General features: G+C 38.3%; 1 protein-coding gene across 1 annotated transcript; it reads left to right on the forward strand.

The window, feature by feature from the left end:
* The first annotated feature begins 2,405 nt into the window (after positions 1–2,405).
* On the forward strand, positions 2,406–19,601 carry LOC111500340 (cadherin-1). Its single transcript, XM_023154856.3, has 15 exons — positions 2,406–2,532; positions 5,376–5,490; positions 6,141–6,229; positions 6,580–6,681; positions 7,078–7,218; positions 8,870–9,025; positions 9,125–9,266; positions 9,832–10,004; positions 10,615–10,824; positions 14,800–14,955; positions 15,853–15,994; positions 16,212–16,384; positions 17,146–17,229; positions 17,786–17,838; positions 18,227–19,601. The coding sequence occupies exons 1-14, from the start codon at positions 2,485–2,487 to the stop codon at positions 17,801–17,803; spliced, it is 1,749 nt and encodes a 582-aa protein (XP_023010624.3). The 5' UTR covers positions 2,406–2,484; the 3' UTR covers positions 17,804–17,838; positions 18,227–19,601.
* The last annotated feature ends 993 nt before the right edge of the window (positions 19,602–20,594 follow it).

The following is a 20,594-nucleotide window of genomic DNA, read 5'->3' on the forward strand; positions in this document are numbered from 1 at the left end:
TGCAGAGGGTCAGGCAAGTCCTGAGGAGTCAGCTGAATGGTAAGAACAAGATCCGGGCCATCAACACCTACGCCCTGCCCGTGATCATGTACCCTGCTGGGGTAATAGGCTGGCCAAAGGAGGAGATAGAAGCCACTGACATCAAGACAAGAAAGCTCCTTACCATGCATGGAGGGTTTCACCCCAAGTCCAGCACCCTGAGGCTGTACGCTAAGCGGAAGGAAGGGGGCCGGGGACTGGTGAGTGTCAGCACCACAGTCCAGGATGAGACAAGGAACATCCAAGAATACATTGGGAAGATGGCCCCAACTGACCGAGTGCTCAGTGAATACCTCAGGCAGCAGAAACCCAAGAAAGAGGAGGGAGACGAGGAACCATCATGGAAGGACAGGCCCCTGCACGGTATGTACCACCGGCAGATAGAGGAGGTGGCTGATATCCAGAAATCCTACCAGTGGCTGGACAAAGCTGAACTGAAAGACGGCACAGAGGCACTAATCATGGCAGCACAAGAACAAGCTCTGAGCACAAGATCCATAGAGGCTGGGGTCTATCACACCAGGCAAGACCCCAGGTGCAGGCTGTGTAAAGATGCCCCAGAGACAATCCAGCACATAACAGCAGGGTGCAAGATGCTAGCAGGCAAGGCATACATGGAACGCCATAACCAGGTGGCCGGCATAGTGTACAGGAACATCTGTGCCGAGTATAACCTGGAAGTCAAAATGGGAGATGCCCCCAAGGGTGGTGGAGAATGACCGAGCTAAGATCCTGTGGGACTTCCACATACAGACGGACAAAATGGTGGTGGCTAACCAACCGGACATAGTGGTGGTAGACAAACAGAAGAAGACGGCCGTAGTGATCGATGTAGCGGTTCCGAATGACAGCAATATCAGGAAGAAGGAACACGAGAAGCTGGAGAAATACCAAGGGCTCAGAGAAGAGCTCGAGAGGATGTGGAGGGTCCCCGTGGTAATCGGAGCACTAGGTGAGGTGACTCCCAAGCTAGGCGAGTGGCTCCAGCAGATCCCGGGAACAACATCGGAGATCTCTGTCCAGAAGAGCGCAGTCCTGGGAACAGCTAAGATACTGCGCAGGACCCTCAAGCTCCCAGGCCTCTGGTAGAGGACCCGAGCTTGAAGGATAAACCGCCCGCAGGGGCGTGCTGGGTGTTATATATATTAGTCTGTGTGTGTAAATTTTTACCTGGGATTTAGTATTTGGACACCTAACAGCTAACTCTCTCTAACGGATTTGCAATTGAATTCAAAAATTGAAAAAAGGTCCATCTTTCAGTTTACATGCTTTGCCTTTGCAAAGCAATAATGACCTTCTATGTCACATAGCAAAAATCTTCTGCCACATTTCATATACTTTTCTACTGTTGACTTTCTATCAGATAAAACCAGTCCAGCAATTCTTTACTGATCTCTGTTCTCAAAAAAACATTTTTGAACAAAGCAGTCACATTGATTTCACTTATATTTTTCATTTCCAGACCATTCTCTGTAAACCCTAGATATATTTGTACATGAAAATTTACAACATATCAGCAGTTTGGAAAACACAAACCAGCTTGTCACATTTAAGCAATTTAAGTCAGATTTCCTATACTATAATAGGATTCCACATAAGCTCATTAGATTTCATTTATATGACTTGTGTAATGTGAAGAATTAGTGTACACTAAAAGAAAGTTCCTGTTTTACAGTGCTGTGCAGAAATCTTGGGTAATTTCTAATTGTTTTATTATGATAGGGAATCCTATCATAATAAACAAACACAGTATATTAGATGAAAACACTATGTACAGTTCAAATGAGCATAAAAGTCAGTATTTGGAACGACCACTTTTATTCTTCACCACATCCTAAACTCACTTAGGCAGGCTTTCTTGTAATTTCTCTAAATATTTTTCAGGATAGGTCTTCAGGACATTCCAGAGCTCTTATCTGGATGTTGTCTGCTTTTTGTTACATTCTCTGTCAAGACGTCTCCAAAATGTTTCAATAATGTCGAACTCCAGCCTGTGGGCAGGCCAGTTCATGACTGATAGTATTCCATTGTGTATTTGATATCCAGGTATGAGTTTACTGCACTGGCAGTGTGTTTGGGGTCACTGTCATGCTGAAGAACAAAACTGTTGCAATTCTGATTCTATTCAGATGGTATTCCAAACAGACCAAACAGAAGTTACATGACTTACTCTTAATAGTTTATTTTTTGAAGCTGAACTTTCTCTATGCTGCAGAGTGTATGTTGTATGTCTGTTACATGTTCATAAATACAGAAACTACTGAAATCTGTCTGCTCAGGTGTGTTTAGTGTGCATGACCATATCAGGAAAACAGAGCCAGAGCTTCTACAAGCTGACGTCATGCGCTGAAAGTAGACTCGTCTACGTGAATGTTCAGTTGCTGTAACTACCCTCAGGAAACAAGATCATTGGTTATTGTGCTCTGCCTTCACTGAGAGAAAGACATGGGGAGCATTTGGTTTGTAATTTGGTGCATTTTAACAGTTTTTCAGGTAAGAATTAGATATCTTACATATTTATATATTAAATCATATTACATATTTTGCATTTTCAAAATCATTTTAATACTGAATATTAGTTCAAATGTTCTACAAGACATTTTTTTACTATTTCTTTTACTATTTTTAAAAATTGAGGATAAAATTGAGTTTTTGTCTATAGATGACAGTGACAGCACAACTCTGCTGCATCACCTCTTCTAACAACACTCTTTTCTATATTTAATGGGACCAGTTGCTACAGTTTCAGAAGCCTTTACTTTTTTCTATACGGTACTGATAAAGATTTTAGATTCTTAATAGTTTGTAATGTCCTTTGCTATGTTTCTCATTTCATTTCCAGTTCTGCTGAATTGAATTTTTCTTGAATTCAAGTGACTGAAAGGTCTAGCCTGCAGACACTTCTTGCTCTTATGAAACCATGCTGTTGGATTGCATGCAGAAAAAGATTTGGCATAGTCTTGCTGAAATACGTAAAGCATTCTCTGAAAAATCACTGTGGAGGTGTGTTACAGTTGAGTTCAAGTGTAAGATGGGGTTCAACTGCACGACAAGCAGTGCACTCTGTCACATTTTTAACCCAAAGAATCCACGATTTCCAAATTGAATTTGAAATTTTGGTTGGTTAGGTAACAGGACAGAATATCAGATATAGATCCGATATAGACAGAGCTGGGTGTCATCTGCATAGCAGTGAAAATGTATGCTTCGATGTCTTCGATGATACTGCCTAAGGGAAGCATGTATAATGTAAACAGAATTAGTCCTAGCGCTGAACCCTGTGTAACTCCATAATTAACCTCAGTGTGTGAAGAGGACTCTCCATTTACATGCACAAATTGGAGTCTATTAGATAGATATGATACAAACCACTGCAGCACAGTACCTGTAATACCTACAGCATGTTCTAATCGCTCTAATAGGATATTATGATCAACAGTATGGAACGCTGCACTGAGGTCTAGCAGGACAAGCACAGAGATGAGTCCACTGTCAGAGGCCAAGAGAAGATCATTTGTAACCTTCACTAAAGCTGTTTCTGTGCTGTGATGAGCTCTGAAACCTGACTGAACGATCAATTGGACAAAAAGACTAAATAAGTATCAAAGTATCAGTTGTACGTGTTTGAGAGTTATACCAGGGATTCAAGTACTTCTGATTTGAGGCCTTATTTTTCACAGGAGCTACAGTATCCAGAGTCATACTTAGAAGAGTTAAAATTATTAACAAGGTAATCAACCTCTGTTGGAGTAGTGTTCAGGAAGCTGTTCTGCTCTGTGTTGGTAAAAAGGTATAGAGGACGATAACAATGGATGTTCCCCACCGCTGTGTAATCAATTATTGTGAATATAAATGTTATCAGGAAATGATCAGACAGGAGAGGGTTTTCAGGAAACACTGTTAAATGTTCAGTTTCTATGCCATATGTTAAAACAAGATCTAGAGTGTGATCAAAGTGGTGGGTGGGTTCTTTTACATTTTGAGAGAAACCGATTGAGTCTAAAAACAGATTAAATGCCATGTTGAGGCTGTCATTTTTAGCATCTACATGGATGTTAAAATCACCCACAATAATTATTTTACTGAGCTGAGCACTAAATCAGATAAAAAGTCTGAGCAAACAGACAGAAACTCTGTAAGACCCAGGTGGATGATAACAAATATAAGGGATAGATAACAAATAACACTGATTTTGTCATGGTCCTGGGTCGTTTTGTGTTTGGTATTATTATTATTATCTTATGTTCTAGTTGTTTCTGATTTTGTTTGCCTGAGTCCTCCCCCTCTGCTCTGTTCATGTCCCTGAGCTTGTGTTTGTGAAGTTTCTGTTTTACTTTGAAAGGTCCTGTCTCATGTTAGTTTATTCTGTTTTACTTCCTTGTCTTGTCTAATTAGGTGCAGCTGTGTTCCCCTCTGCTATGTCATTCCCTCGTTACCTTGTCTGTATTTATAGTCAGGGGTGCACATAAGTTGTATGGGAGTATGCGGCACATTCTGCGCCACATTCTGTGCGCGCAATCATTTGTTTGAAGCCAGCTCACCTTCTGCAACCACTTTTCTAGGAATACGCGCTTCTTTTGCGGTTTGGACTCCTGACGTTTCTTTGGAGGTGGAGGAACATCACAGTAACTGCTTAAAGGAGCTTCTTCGACATCTTTAAGAGTTCTAAACAAATGTCTATCCTCCTCCAGAAAATCTTATGTATGCAAACACGCGTTTCAACTTCTTATCTGGTGCACCTCTTTTATTTTGACAGCGCACGCGGACCACTTATGTGCAGCCCTGTTTATAGTGTGTGCCTGCCTGTGTTCCTTGTCACCTGGTCTGTGTAACCTGGTGAAATTTCTGCATCTGTCTGCCCAACATTCTCTGTGACATTTCCGATCTTCGTCCAGAGGTTGTATGGTTTTAGGTTTGTGTGTTTGTGTTGTCTAGTTTTTCCCCAGTTTAGGCTATGTTTTAGTTCTGTCCTTGTCATCCTCGCTTTTGTTGTTTTTCACCTCGTGTAATAAAGAGCTCACTTGCATCACAGCCAATGCCTGCATTTTGGGTCCTCATTCTCACAACACCACACGGCTGACTGAAACATGTTGCTACTAAACATCCTGCGCCCTGTGCCTACACCAGGGAAGTCCTACTTATAAACACTTTTTTCTTATTTTGCTGGGAACCAGAAAGTAACCGCACTGATAAGTTCTTTTTTTCTTGCTTGGTGATACTTTTGAAAACTCTGTAATGTCTCTGATGATCTACCTACAACTGCATGCACAAGTAATTGTTTAAAGGAATCTGAATCATTCGTGGCAACCATTAAAATGCTGTTTCTTCTGTCCTAGCCTCCAAATTTAGTGACTGCTGAGGAGCCAGTATGTGTACCTGGGTTTCAGTCAGATCAGCTCACTTTCAGTGTGACGAGAAACTACCTGACAAGAGGCACAGTACTGGGCAAAGGTAATAACAGAAATGGTTGTATATTGGTTAGTAGTGGTTTAAAGTTGCAGTTAGTAGGGATTTGTTTCTGAGAGGCCATCAACAGGTTAAAAGCAAACAGCACATTTCAAATAGCTGAGAATTTCAGGGATGAAATTTCTTAATCAAACACATTTTTCACAAGTGAGAAAACTATTGCACCTGGAGCTCCTGGGTTTGTACCACAAGACCATCTTGCTGTGAGCCAAAGTATTAACCACTACGTCACCATACCAAAAATATATTAATCAAAATATTTGTTTGTCATGCACAGCTACAATGATGACAAAACATCTCACATCACATGTGCACATTTCACCACACCTGAAGCTGAAGTTGGTTTCAAAGCAGCTTGCAGATATGTAGGAGGTGTAATAAGACTAGACCAGTTAACATACTTATAGAGTAGCCGAAGTAATACCAGGCATGATATCAACTAATACCAATTTTTCTGCAGCTTTGATACATGAGTCTTCATAGACCTTCAAAGCATAGGATATTTCTTAACTTCTATTTGATTTAACAACAGTTTTTATTACTTTGTTCTTATGCATTTAAGACGTGCCACTTATTTTTCTTTCTCTTCATGAACTCCAGTAATTAAACAATAACTATTCTCTCTCTGTTCTCAGTGGGCTTCACTGACTGCACAGATCGCACAAGATTTCTGTTTGACACCTCTGACAAACGTTTTGTAGTAAAGACAGACGGTGTACTGATGGTGAGTGCAGATTCAAAGACTTGCTTGGTACTGTTTTTGTGGGTAAACAGAAAGTAGTAAACACTTGAATGTACTGCAGCAAATATCTCTGACAATGTTAGATTAATTAGTGTTTGTGGGATTTTTTGCTGAAAAGAACTGAGCGTTTCTAGCTCTGAGGATATTTTAGCTTTTGCTGACATGAAAGCTGAAATGTTGCAACATATTTAAAGAGGAGCAAAAGTTTCTTCGACGACTGAGCACTGTATCATAGACTGCTAACGGACATCACTGAATTTTACTTTGACAAATTCTGAATGTTTTTTACATGTTAGCTTCTTTAAAAATCTATAAAAAATGTTTTCTTTCAGGTAAAGAGAGCAGTTTATCTTCATGAAGGACACCATGACTTCTTCATCCACTCCTGGGACTCACAAGGCCTAAAACTGACCATTCCTGTCAGTGTGAGCATGGTGAGCATCACTATATTAAAGTGGGCTCAGCAGTCAGATAAGAGACAAAAGAAAACCAATTTTTTCTTCTTCTCGAAATAATTTTTTTTAAGGAAAATATCCCGCTTACATCGTACTGTTATTTACTTAGAGCATGAAACCTCAAGTACCTTTTTAATGACTTTGAATACAAAACTAAGGCTCTGGACACAAAGAGCTGTTTCTCTTTAACACTGTGTGGCTGCACATGTAAGGGTCGGTTACATTTAGTTAGTGGGTTACAGAGCTACTCTTGTTGTTACAGCCACCTTTGACAGTCAACATAATCCTAGTACATCGAATGTATCTCATCCTCCTCATTGCACTTGATCCATTTCTGGAAGTGTTCTTCTATAAAATGTCTGCTTGTTTTCCCAGAATGCAGCTGATGCTCGGGTGCCTGTTCTGCAGTTTCCCAAGCCAGGTGAAGGGCTGAGGAGGAGGAAGAGAGACTGGATTATTCCTCCACTCAGTGTTACTGAGAATAAGAGAGGAACCTATCCCCTGAAAGTAGCTCAGGTAAGGGGACCTCAATTATCTTGTGGCAAAACATTTATTCTAAAGTGTATTTCAATTTGTTGTTTTCGCGACAGGATCTTTTCCATTTGGCTTTCTTTACAGTGGGTATACTCGTTTTGACATTTGCTGTCATTTTCAAATGCCACTTGAAAGCAACTCGGTTTGGCAATCATTAAAATACTGTTTTGAAAAGAACAACTGAGGGGGTAGGGACAAATAAGTAAATACTTCAGCCTACTCCTTTTCAAACAAATAATGGAATGATATTTTGTAATGATTGTGAAGGCACATGTTTGAAATGTTTGAAATAAAAATGAACTGAACTGAACTGAACTGAAAAAGAACAACTGTAAAATGTCTGTGTGTGATTGTACCAGTTAAAACGTGGCTGTGCACAATGGGCAGATTATTTGTTCCAAAAACTATTGAATTAAAGACTCGGGAAACAAAAACAAACAGGAAGCATCCATATAAATCCCTCCATCCATTCGCTTCCGCTTATCCGTTCCAGGGTCGCGGGGGGCACTGGAGCCTTTCCCAGCTGTCAGAGGGCGAGAGGCGGGGTGCACCCTGGACAGGTCGCCAGTCTGTCGCAGGGCCAACACACAGAGACACAGACAACCATTCAGTCTCAGATTCATCCATATAAATGTAAAACAAAATTATATTTAAAAACAACAACAACAACAACAGAGAACAGATTTTGACAAAAAAAGAACCACTAACCTGCAGTTACTCATGTCTCCAGTAATACATCAGTCAGGTTTGGTTGTTAAAATAAGCAGCATTCAGATTTCATTGATTATTAGTTAGATGATCAGCGAGAGAGAAAACTGTCCCACGTGTGCCACAACGAAACTCAGTAATAAGATTTGATATCAAAATAATTCCTTATTCAGAGATCACAAGATGCCTTATTGAATGATCCTGTTGCACACTTAGATTAAAAGAAATAGAAACCAGTTTAGCTTTGTGCGTCTGCCTTTACTGTATATTCTGCAACTATATGCACATAGTTACAGGTTTGTACACAGTCTCACACAGCGTTCGTTAGGCACACTGCCTCATGGTGAGTGGCCTGGCAGCCAGAGCTGCTCATTTCAGGAGATGGTCCCTCTTGTGGTGTAACAGAGGAATAATTCTCCTCATTTGAGACTGGGGCACACATTATCTTACAACTAAAGAAAATAACATATTTGAACAATCGGAAATTTTAACCAAATACACAACTGTAATTATAAGATTATGGGGGCTGTCTTGTTTTTCTTACAATCCTTACAATGATTGTTGTGATTTCTTTCTAATACTATAGGGTCTTAATCCTGCGGTATGGAGTGTTTTGAACTTGGCAACAGTGACACACAAAATTAACTAAAACTGGAGTAAATTGGTTGACGATAACACTACGCTAATAACTCAGATTATTTACAATGAGTAATTATAGTGTGCCCAAAATGCTTAGAGAATCTAACAATCTTTTTGATTTGAGATCACAAGGAGTCCTTCTGATCTATATATCAAAATAACCAGAAATCTCTTGAATTTGAGTCTAATGCACAGCCTCTTTACTATTTAACAGTTACTTTAGATGGTGAGAGTGATCTTAATTAGTCCTGTTGTGTTTTTCATTTGTTTTTGTTTGTTTTTCCAGATCCGCTCTAGTGACGATAAAAAAAAGAAGCTCTTTTACAGCATCACTGGTCCTGGAGCTGATCTGCCTCCTGTTGATCGTTTCACAATGGACAGAGAGACGGGCAATATGTATGTAACACAGCCACTCGACAGAGAGCAAACAGCCAGTTACACGGTAATCATCCTCACTTCGTACCTGATTATTGCATTTTGATCCCCACTGGAAAAGTGTGTGTGTGGGCGAATCTAAACTTAAAATCTTCTGCCTGTGTAGTTTGAAGCACATGCTATGGTTGACGGAGCAGGACAAGCTGAGTATCCCATGGAGATTATAGTCATTGTGATCGACCAGAACGACAACAAACCTTATTTTACGGTGGAGTACAACGCAAATGTTGCTGAGGCCACGGCCATTGGTATGTATAGAAACCTTATTGTTTTTGGACGATCGTGGCTCAAAGAGTTGGCAGTTTGTCTTGTAACTGAAAGGTTGCCGGTTCGAGCCCCGGCTCGGACAGTCTCGGTCGTTGTGTCTTTAGGCAAGACACTTCACCTACCATCTACTGGTGTTGGCCAGAGGGGTTGATGGTGCGATATGGCAGCCTCGCTTCTGTCAGTCTGCCCCAGGGCAGCTGTGGCTACAACTGTAGCTGCCTCCACCAGTGTGTGAATGTGAGAGTGACTGAATAGTGGAATTGTAAAGTGCTTTGAGTGCCCCGAAAAGCGCTATATAAATACAATCCATTATTATTTATAATTGTTATCCGTGATGGAGGTTTCTCCACGTCCACTATATTTAAGGAATCTCAAGATACCAGAGACTTAAAGATAATCAAAATGACGCCGAAAGCACCAGAGAATGAATTGGGTTGGAAGGAAATTAGCAGACGTTTTGCATTACGTCCATTTTATTCAGAAAATCTTGTAAATGAAGCAGTGTGAAGACCTTCAGGAACTTCTTTTTTATTTCCTCCACTCCAGGGACTGAGGTGGTTAAGGTTGAGGCCAAAGACGACGATGAGCCAAATACTGACAACTCAGAGCTCCGCTATCGTATTCTGAACCAGGACCCACCGCTGCCCACTGACAACATGTTTGAAATCAACCCAATTACTGGAAGCATCAGAATCACTGGTAGAGGACTGGATAGAGAGGTAAGACCTGTTAAACGCATTTAAAACACAAGTGTCCTTTTACACCTAAGGGCTGAAAAAACATTTTGTAATGAATCAGGATCAGTAGTCTGCCTGTCACTGCTAGAGATCAGTCACAAAGAGGGTGCTGCAAAAAAACATGTTTTGTTTTTTGATAATGAAACTCAAATTTGACACAGCCTCTGAAGTATAGTTATAGTTTATCAGTCTACATTTCTGGTTTGTGTCATGCCTCTGGACACACAATTCCTACTTGGCAAATAGTTTGTCAGATAAATCTGTGTCTTCCATGCAAACTATGGCAGATCAGAGAAATCTGTTTTTGGTGCAGCATCGTAAAACTCTTTGCGACTGACTTCGCAGAGCAACAACAAACAGCCTCGTGCCAAATGGTCAAGGAATACTTTATTTTATTAAGTTTGGTCACGCCTCTCAAAAGCATCATGTTTGTCATAAGTAAAATATTAAACAAGTTAAACTTCAGCTTTTCAGCAGAATCGGCCTTCATAGATGAAGAGCTTTAGTCCGTCTGAAGGCTGTGTTACAGTCTGTAAACCGATGTCAGTGTTTCTACCTTCCTGTTGATGAGCTGATGTCTGTATCTTACCAGAAATATCCACAGTACACTCTGACAGTACAAGCATCAGATATGGCGGGAGAAGGGTTAACTGGACAAACAAAAGTCATCCTCACGGTGACAGATGGCAGCAGTAATGCTCCTGACAGCAGCAGCAACGTGGAACCAAACACTGCACGTGTTTTTCCAGCTATTTTCTTCACTGAGAACAACAGAGGACCCTATCCTATTAAGTTAATTGAAGTAAGAGAATCTGATTCTGAAATTAACTTCAGACTTTTGTTTCTGCACAGGATGTCTCCGTGTTGGTTTACTCGAAGGTTGAATAAACTGGTTAAACTGAAACAAGTTATGAATCGAATCCGGCCATTGTCTCCTTACTCTAATAGTGTCATCAGCAGTTAGGTGGGTCGCTTGTAAAAATATTACTTGAGCTTTAATTTGTCGAGTCACATTATTCATGCTTCATATAATTCTCAATCCAGAGGCGTAATTACACTAATTCATAACTCAGTACCATTTAACCTTGTTAACATTATTAGTGATTATTATGGCAGATATTTTATTGTCCAATGTGAGATAGCCTCACAAATTGAACTTAATACATATGAATGCAATAATGACAACCCATCTTTTTTTAGAAATCTGTTTTGTTATTTCCAGGATAAATCATTATTGGGGGAGATTTTAATTGCACACTTTATTCAAGTGTTGATAAATCAAGTGGAGTCAATTCAGCTCATAAGCATTCTAGAAAGGAAATACTACAATTTATGACTGAATTCAATTTAGTTGATGTTTGGAGAAACATGCACCCAGATAAGATTACTTTCTCTTGCTACTCTAGCACTCATGGGACCTTTTCCAGAATTGACTATTTCTTACTTTCTGCATCCTTGGTATCCATGGTAACTAAATCCTGGTGTGATAGTATTGTCATATCAGATCACTCCACCGTTTCATTTCAACTATATTTACCCAGCTTACCATTATTTACCACTAGATGGCGACTGCAATCTTTCTGGTTGAAAGATCCAGAATTCTTGGAACACATTGGAAAGCAAATAGATTATTACTTTGCTTATAATACAACTCAAACCACGGCTACTTTAAAATGGGAGGCTTTCCTGAGAGGGCAAAAGACATTGAGGAAGAGATATTTATATCCAAATCTAATGCTCCAATTCTAGAGTTAAATAAACTCAGAGCTAAATTCAATATTTTGTCATTAAATAAAGCTACTAACAGTTTAATAAGACTGAAACAGTCATATTATGAACAGGATGAAAAAGCAAGTAAAATACTGGCTTGGCGTATTTAACAGGCTCAGACGAACAATAAATTCTGTAACTACAGATGAAGGACAGATCACAGCTGATCCTAAACATATTAATGACTCTTTTTGCACTTTTTATAAACAGCTATACAAAACTGAGCATTTAAATTCATTTTAATTAAAAAAATGATTTTTTTTTTTTTAGATCAGCTGCATTTTCCTAGAACGGTATGGATGAACTAGGGCTTAATATAAGAGTAGAAGAAATTATAATGCTATAAGGAACATGAAAGGGGGTAAAACTGGACCTGATTATACCAATACTGATACCAATAAAAATATACAACATATTTAAAGACAGTTTGATCCAGCCCTTATTGGATATGTATCAGGAATCATTTGAATCTGGGTCTCTCCCCCCCTCCATGTAATATTGCAACAATTACACTTTTACTGAAACCTTTTATTGAAAGCCAGCAATTAATTGCAGTTCTTATAGACCAATTTCACTGTTGATTAAAAGATACTTTGCAAATTATTAGCTACGAGACTAGAGACACTCTTGCCTAATATGATTCACTCAGACCAGAATGGCTTTATCCAGGGGAGGTAGAGGTTTCACAATATACGGAGGGTCATGAAGATCATTTATGAGAAAAAATAGACCAGAGACAATGCATTAATCTCAATGGATGATGAAAAAGCCTTTGACAGGATTGAATGGCCATTTTTATTTGAAGTTTTGAGAAAGTTTGGTATTGGAAACAGATTTTTAAAATGGATTCAATTGATATACTCCAATCCTCAAGAAGAGATTTTAACTAACGGTCTTTTTTCCACACCATTCAGACTCTATCGTGGTACTACACAAGGTGCCCTTTGTCACCTCTCTTGTTCACCTTGGCAATTGTGTCTCTTGCAATGCCAATTTGGAATCATAAAAACATATCAGGAATTAAAGTAGGCAATGTTGACCACCGTATTGCCCTATATGCAGATGATATGATCCTGTTCTGCACCAATTTAAACAAATCAATACCATCCATATTAAGTCTCATTAATACATTTACCGTAGTACATTTTCTGGTTACAAAATAAAAAGTCTGAAATATTATTTTTGAATAAAAATGAACGACAAAGTCCTCCAGTTTCTGCAAAATCCTCCCTTTCCGCAATCTGAACATGGGTTTACTTATCTAGGTGTGAAATTAATTCCCTCAATTGAAAATATTCTTGCATCCAATTATAATTCCTTAACGACGTCAGTTACTACACTCCTAAATAGATGGACGAAATTACCTATATCTTTAACTGATCGTATTAATATACTAAAAATGTAAATTTTGCCCAAATATCTTTACCTTTTTCAATCAATATCTCTCTCCCGACCAAAATCTTTCTTTTAAGATTTGCAAAAACAATTCCAAAACTTTATCTGAAATAGCAAAAGACCAAGGCTCAGAATCTCCTTACTATACCTTCCTTATGAAAGAGGGGGTTTACAACTTCCTAATTTAACGTGGTACTTCTGCTCAAATCAGAGTGGCAATGTTTTATTTTGCTAATGAGCAGACTCCAGCGTGAGTTTCTATGCAGTCTACAGAAATCAAAATTCCCCCTAACTTATATCTTTACTCAGCCAACAGGAAAGCACTACTTAAGCAAACTAAGAACCCCTTTTTTTAAAAACACTGTAATGATCTGGTATGAAACACATAACTACTTGGGAGAAACGTCACAACTTTCTAGGTTCACTCCAATATTTGGAAATAACAGCTTTCCTCCTGGTAGGGCGGATGCAGGCTTTAAACTTTGGTTCGGTCAAGGTATAAGAAAAGTGTCTGATATGTTTAGGAATAATACTCTTATGGCTTTTGAACAGCTTAGAAGTACATTTTCTATTCCTGTCAAACATTTCTTTTTAAATTTCTTCAATTAAGAAATGTTATCTTAACCACACAAGGTAACAGCTTTGAAATCCCCACCTACTCCTCTCTAGAGAATACAGTTATAAATCATCTAAATAAGAGAGGCCAAGTTTCTGCATTGTACAAATTATTTATGGAAAATTCCAAAGAATCAACGCAGTCTATTTTAGAGGCTTGGAGGAATGATTTGCAAATGGATATATCAGATGACGATTGGTATAAATCATGCTTCTTGGCCCAGAGTCAGACAATTAATCCAAACTACTTCAACATAAATGGTTAACAAGACAATATATTACTCCATCAAAAATGCATCATTTTAACCCAAACATCCCAGACACCTGTATTAAGTGTGGCGTGGATAGGAGTTCTTTATTTCACTGTATATGGGAATGTCCACATGTGAACGTTTTTTGGGAAAAGGTAATAAATCTGTCCAATCATTGGTGATGTGATTCCACTCAGTCCCAACATATGTATTTTAAATATATACACAAATAATTTTGTACTTGCTGCAAACAATAGAGCTCTGTTAACGATCGACTTTTGGAAGCCAAGCGCTGTGTTGCTATGTGTTGGAAAAATCTAAAAATATGTGGACTATCTCAGTGGTTTAATGGACTGACATCTATACTATCTATGGAGGAAATAACTTGTGCATTAAGAAATAAACTGGACAAGTTTTGGTCCATATGGTCAAAATTCTACAGCGTTTTGGTGAACTGTAACGTATACACTGTGGACTTAACGGCTTGAAGTGCTAACTTGATTTGTATATCTGCCCTTACCTTCTGTTATGGTTTGTTTTGTTTTCTGTTTTATCATTATGTATTTTTTTTTTATGTCCATAGTGTATTACGTAACATTTGTTAAAACTAATAATGGGCTAATAATGTTTTTTAAAAAAAGTACAGCTAAAGACCTCTGCACAACTGCTTTACAATAGTTGTTGTGCAATATTATAACTGTAGTCAGTGAGAGTGGTTTAACCTAATCCTGGTGTGTTTTGTTTAGATACGGTCTGATGAACATCAAAAGCAGAATTTACATTACAGCATCACTGGTCCAGGAGCTGATCAGCCTCCTGTTGCCCTTTTCACCATGAATAGAGACACTGGCAGTCTGTATGTCACACAGCCAGTCGACAGAGAGGAAGTAGCCCATTATAAGGTAAAGTGACATTTTTCTTGTGTTTAAAAAATACTCCAGTAAAGGTAAAAGTACTGAATCAACCTCTTTACTTAAGTGAAAGTGAAAAAGTACAAGCTCTGAAATGTACTCTTGGACCACTTGAAAGCAGTGTTTTTATGCAAAAGTAACTGAATCTATTGATGTATTAACATAAGAATAAAATAAGGTTACTGCTTCAGAATGTAAATGCTATTTGAATCTAAATTAAAATACAAATGAATTTGCAGTGAGAGATGTAAACCTTAGGCCCCCTCTTCAGTTCAGAGGTGGTTCACATAAACAGGCTCCTTGACTCCTGCTCAACCCAGCGTCCTCCCTGTCCACCATCTTTCAACATCTTACAATGCTGTGGTTGCAGCCATTCCCCAACTCTCTCTGGATGGTACTCATGGCCAATATTTCTTCCACTTAAATGTTACGTCCAGATGAACACGTTTTACAAGTTTTATAGCTTCTCTCCCATTTATACTGCATCAAAGTATTAAGTCACAGAAAGACAACAGGAGAGTGTGGATGTTTCACTATCTACCAAAGATATTTATGGTAGTTCTTTGTAAGAAAATAGATTATAACCTTTTGTTTTATAATTAAAACATAGTCTGAGCAATGAGCTATCAGAAGTCTTTCTAATAATTTAAGCCCAAAGAGTTGTGCTGACAGATTTTTTTATTTTATTTACCACAGCAGCAGCAACAGGTGTGGTTTGAGTATGACCCGCAGCCCTTTGCTGCATGTCTTTCCTTCTCTCTGTCTATCTACACTTTCTCTATCCAATAAAGCCCCAAAATGTTCCTATTATCTTGAATAAAAGCATTAATGTACATTGTTTATTCTTTTTTTGAACAGCATAATTTTAATGTGATTGTATATTGGCAGCTACAAGTGCATGTCGTGGCAGAAAGTGGAGATCACCAGGAGGTCATGAGTGTTACAGTTAAAGTCATCGACCAGAATGACAACAAACCTGTCTTCTCTCAAAACACCTTTGAGGGACAAGTTGCTGAAAACTCAGCACAAGGTACTGATAGTGTTTTTAATTTAAGCTTGCTTGTCATGTGTGCTTGTTTCACTTTTACAGGAGAAAAAGGAATCGGTTGCTAATAGTTACAAGGTACTTTATGTGTAATTAGCTCCAGTAAAGTGGGATGTGTACATTGTAAACCTACTATAAATAAAAGATAAACAAAGCCTGAATGACTGTTCTTAATTCCTACTTCTGAATTCTTTCTCTCCAGGTTCTGAAGTGATTAAGGTCGAGGCTACAGATTCTGATGAACCAGATAATGCCAACTCAGATATCCGTTACCGTATTCTGAGGCAGGACCCGCAGCTGCCCAGTGACAACATGTTTGAAATCAACTCAGTTACTGGAGCCATCAGTGTTGCTGGCACTGGACTAGACAGAGAGGTTAGCCTTCTAACGCATTCAGTGACAGTAAGCACACTGGCCAGCTCGGGATAAGGGGACCCACTTATGACTGGCATACAAGGGATTTAGAAAAAAAAAGAACAACTATTAAGTTGGCAGTTTTAACTTTTCTTTTCCCCTGTACCACTTTTTTACAAATTAAAAACAGCTTTGACAAACAGCAAATTGTATCAAAGAAGCAGGAAAAGATCACGACTTCATTCCATTTTACTTGTTTAGCTGATATCTGTCCACTTATGTCCACTAATTCAAGTAGGCTAACACAGGTGTGTCAGTGTAGACAAAGTTAAATATGATCTGGTGCTGTCTCAAAGATATATGTTCAAAAATGAAATAAAACTGTCTCTTCTGAGTGCAACTGGAAAATAAACTCCCTGGCTCTCATTCTGCCTATGCTACCACACAGTTAGTGGTTAGCTTCATAGGGTGGACAGCATTATAGCATTAGATGAATCTGCAACATTAAAATGTACCAAAGTGTCTGTCAGCTCTTTCTGGTTTCAGAAAAAAGCTTGATTCCATATATTCCTGTTGCCAATAATCAACTTGAAAACTTTGTCCTGCTGGGATGTTGTCACATGACACTGTCAGTTCTATGTAAACAGAAATTAGTTAGCATATTCCACTGAACTTTAAAAAGAGAAGTATCTCATCAGAGTCTCCTTTGGATACAAACTGATGATAGAATGTTTTATCCTTCTTGTTGATGAGCTGAACTTATTATATTTCTCCTCCAACAGAAATATCCACAGTACACTCTGACAGTACAGGCAGCAGATATGGAGGGAGAAGGGTTATCTGGACAAGCACAAGTAATCATCAAGGTCAGAGATAACATCAATGTTCTCTTTTTCACTAGAGGGTCTTAATAATCACTCCACGTTTGCAAATTTAGCCGAGGTGTCAAATAGATTCTGGGCTGGCCCAGTGTTGGGCACCGTGGCTCTCAGTGTGGTGATGTCAGCATTACTACAAAGGAATGAAATGCTCTTTCCTTGACACATTTTCTGAGAACACTTTTCATGAATAGTGTTTTAATAGTAGTTCAGGATTATCCAAAATTAGCTTAAAGCTATCAAAATAATGCAGAGAAACAAGGTGTGTTAATGAGATGTTGTGCCATATCAGGAGGGCTGTGCTTTCATGTTGTACAAAACCAGGCTACATATTAAAAAGATATTTGTATGTCCAGTATTGACCTTGGAAAAACGTAAAGTTTCTTGATTAACTGAGGGCTAAAAACCAACATCAAAAGTAAAAACAGGATAGCAGTAGCAACATTGTCACTGTGAAAATGCTGCCCCTTGTTTTCAAAATGTGGTAGTTGGCAGTCGGTTGTTGTTTTTAGAGGCACTTTAACAGCCTGTGTTTGAATAACAGGTGGTGGAGAGCCAGTAGTCCTGGAAAAGCTTCAGGTCTCCTGTTCCTGTTTGGTAAGTTTAACTACATCTCATTTTTTAAACTGAATTGTCCAATAGTGAACTACACTAATTGTCATCACTTCCCCCATTGTAACATTTCTAGAATTAATATTAACATCACCTAACTTCTGACAAGAAGTAGTGCTTCTTAATTAACCCACAAGGAGCTGGCACTCTTACCTTACTGTTACAGAATCTACATTTCTGGATAGAACAAAATTGAAACAAAAATGGAGCTTTTTAAAATAATAAACAAACAGTAATTTCTGATTTGTTCCACTTACTGCATTTCCACTGATCCTGAGTCAGTTTGACCCCTTGAAGAAAAACATTGTTCACCCTGGTTTGGTGGCTCCGTATTGATATGCTAGAAACTTTTGTTGTGTTTTACCCAAAACAGAGCACGAAGACATCAGAGACATCTATCACTGGCTGATTCTACATGACGCTCTCTTCATATGCATGTGTGAATGTTAGATAGAAAGCACTTACATAGAAAAAAGTGCTTATGTGAATGGGTGTGAATGCATGAATGAGCAGTTAAAATGATCAAAGCTGGTTTGTCACTGATCATGTGACAATAAATTCCCAGCATAGTTATTATTCACATGTAAGCATTTTGTAGGTGGTGGGAAGCTCTGCATATGTGTCTTAGAAAACTTCCAGGGGGAGCTGTGTATCTGCTGCTTTTCTTTTCAATGATTATTGTAGCGAGCACTCCTTCAAGTGATTTTCTTGCTCTGTTTGTCAAAGAAAACAAAAGATTCAAATGGTGTAAACCACAGTCAGCAGCTGCATAAACAATAGATTTGATGATGTGTTGGAACATGATCATGCTGTCACTGAGGAATATACTTCTTTATAGTAACTGAAACATATATAACTAATTAAGAGTATTGGTATCCGAACATAAAAGTTCAGTTGGTTATGTCCAAAAGTATCTTTAAATTCCAAAGAAATTAAGTACTGTTACTTTGTCTTGATGCACACTCAAAATAAAGTACTATTACATCCACTTACAAGTTTGTAGAAGAAACTTGTAAGTGGATGTTGTGTAGAGGAAGTGTATGATGACAGGGATCATTTTGCTGTTGCATGCCAAATGATATTTCAGATCCAGTTACCACTTCATGAATTGAAAACACAATCCAGTCAATATTGTCTGGTTTAAAATATACTTGGTGCTGCATATTATTTTTACTTAATAACAGGGTTTTACTGCAATTATAGTTTTTATTCATATCATTTTTAGTGAGCTTTTCCCAGCAAATAGACTGACTAACACAGATAAATATATTCCTGCAAAAACTATCAACGCATGTCCGCTTTGACTTCAGAGAAATCCTTATTCAGCCTAAAGATCAGAAAACAGAACTATCTCTATCATTGCACCAACCTTTACATTTGTCAAATATCTGTTTTTTATTACCTATAGACATATTACCTTATGTCTCAACATAAGAACCACATGAGTGCTGGGAACCCAGGTTACCCACCAGAAAATGGCATTGTGACAAAACAGCCAGTGTTAATCACCAGGAAGTTTTTTAACAGTGTGGCCCAATACCGTATAGTCACAGTTCTTTTAATATGGCCTGCTGCATAAAACACAAATGAAATAATGTATATGTACTATACATGTATAAGAAAGGAAAATGGGATTGTTGCTCTTTTTTTTTTTTACTTTACAGTAACTGTCTATCTCTTGCTCTTGCTATGCTGCCTCTTGTATCCTTTCAGTCAAAGCCAATAAAATTAAGCATTGAAAATCACAAGGTTGAAACTGGGACTGTTTTTTATACACTATCATGAAAGCATAGGAACACAACACTCTAATTTGGTGCTCTTGCTTTGTAAACTTGGGTTCATTTTGATCATGCATGAAGAAGAAAGTCTGCCCAATTGAATGTTATTCATATACACTGCTGCCCACTAGATGGCGACAAATTCACATGCATTAGTATAACCACTAACAGAAAACTACCTCATTTAACATGTCTGACAGGAAAGAAAAGTGAAACCATATAGACCTTTATAATAACTTTCCTATTTCAACAGTGGGCAGCGACTGGTTCAGGCTTCCCGGCTGCCTGTCACTGCAAGTCACAGCTTGTTGGTGGAGTAACACCATGTTATTTAAAGACGGTGAAGTCCAGCCTGCTGACTATGTTGCTTTCACTTATAGGTCTGAGCTCTCAGTGCACTGTGTCAGGCCAGCACAGCGACTCACTCACTTTACAAAATTTAGTCTGTCGGTCATGCATGTGTGAAATAATACGAGAAAAATATCGTTAATTTGTTGTTTTGGAAAAGATATTTGCAATTTTTTGCTTTGTCCATGATTTAGAGAAGGCAAAGGTAGAAGGATTGCCATTTAGGTTGTTTTTTTCTTCTTTTTTATATTCTTTTTCATATTAAAGTTTTATTATATCCAAAGAAGTTTAATTTCAGAATTAACTTCTTGTGTGCAAATATCAACTGCACTAAGCAAGCTACATATTTTGTTTAACAATATCTTTGGAATATTTTTAATAGCAATAGTGAAACCAAAAACAAAACAAAAAAACTGAACGAAATCAACCTAAACAAGAAGAGGAACAACAATCTCCTCTTAAAGAGGCTGAAAAGATTTAAGTTGTGTGCCACCCCAACTGTGATGTCATCACGCCCTTTTAAACAACAAAGTTTGATTTGAACATTGAATCAAACAGGCCTCTAATGTGAAAGGGTCTCTAATAATGCTGACCATTAGAGCAGGGGTGTCCAAC

The sequence above is a fragment of the Maylandia zebra genome, linkage group LG13, assembly GCF_041146795.1.
Source record: "Maylandia zebra isolate NMK-2024a linkage group LG13, Mzebra_GT3a, whole genome shotgun sequence".
Taxonomy (NCBI): Eukaryota; Metazoa; Chordata; class Actinopteri; order Cichliformes; family Cichlidae; genus Maylandia; species Maylandia zebra.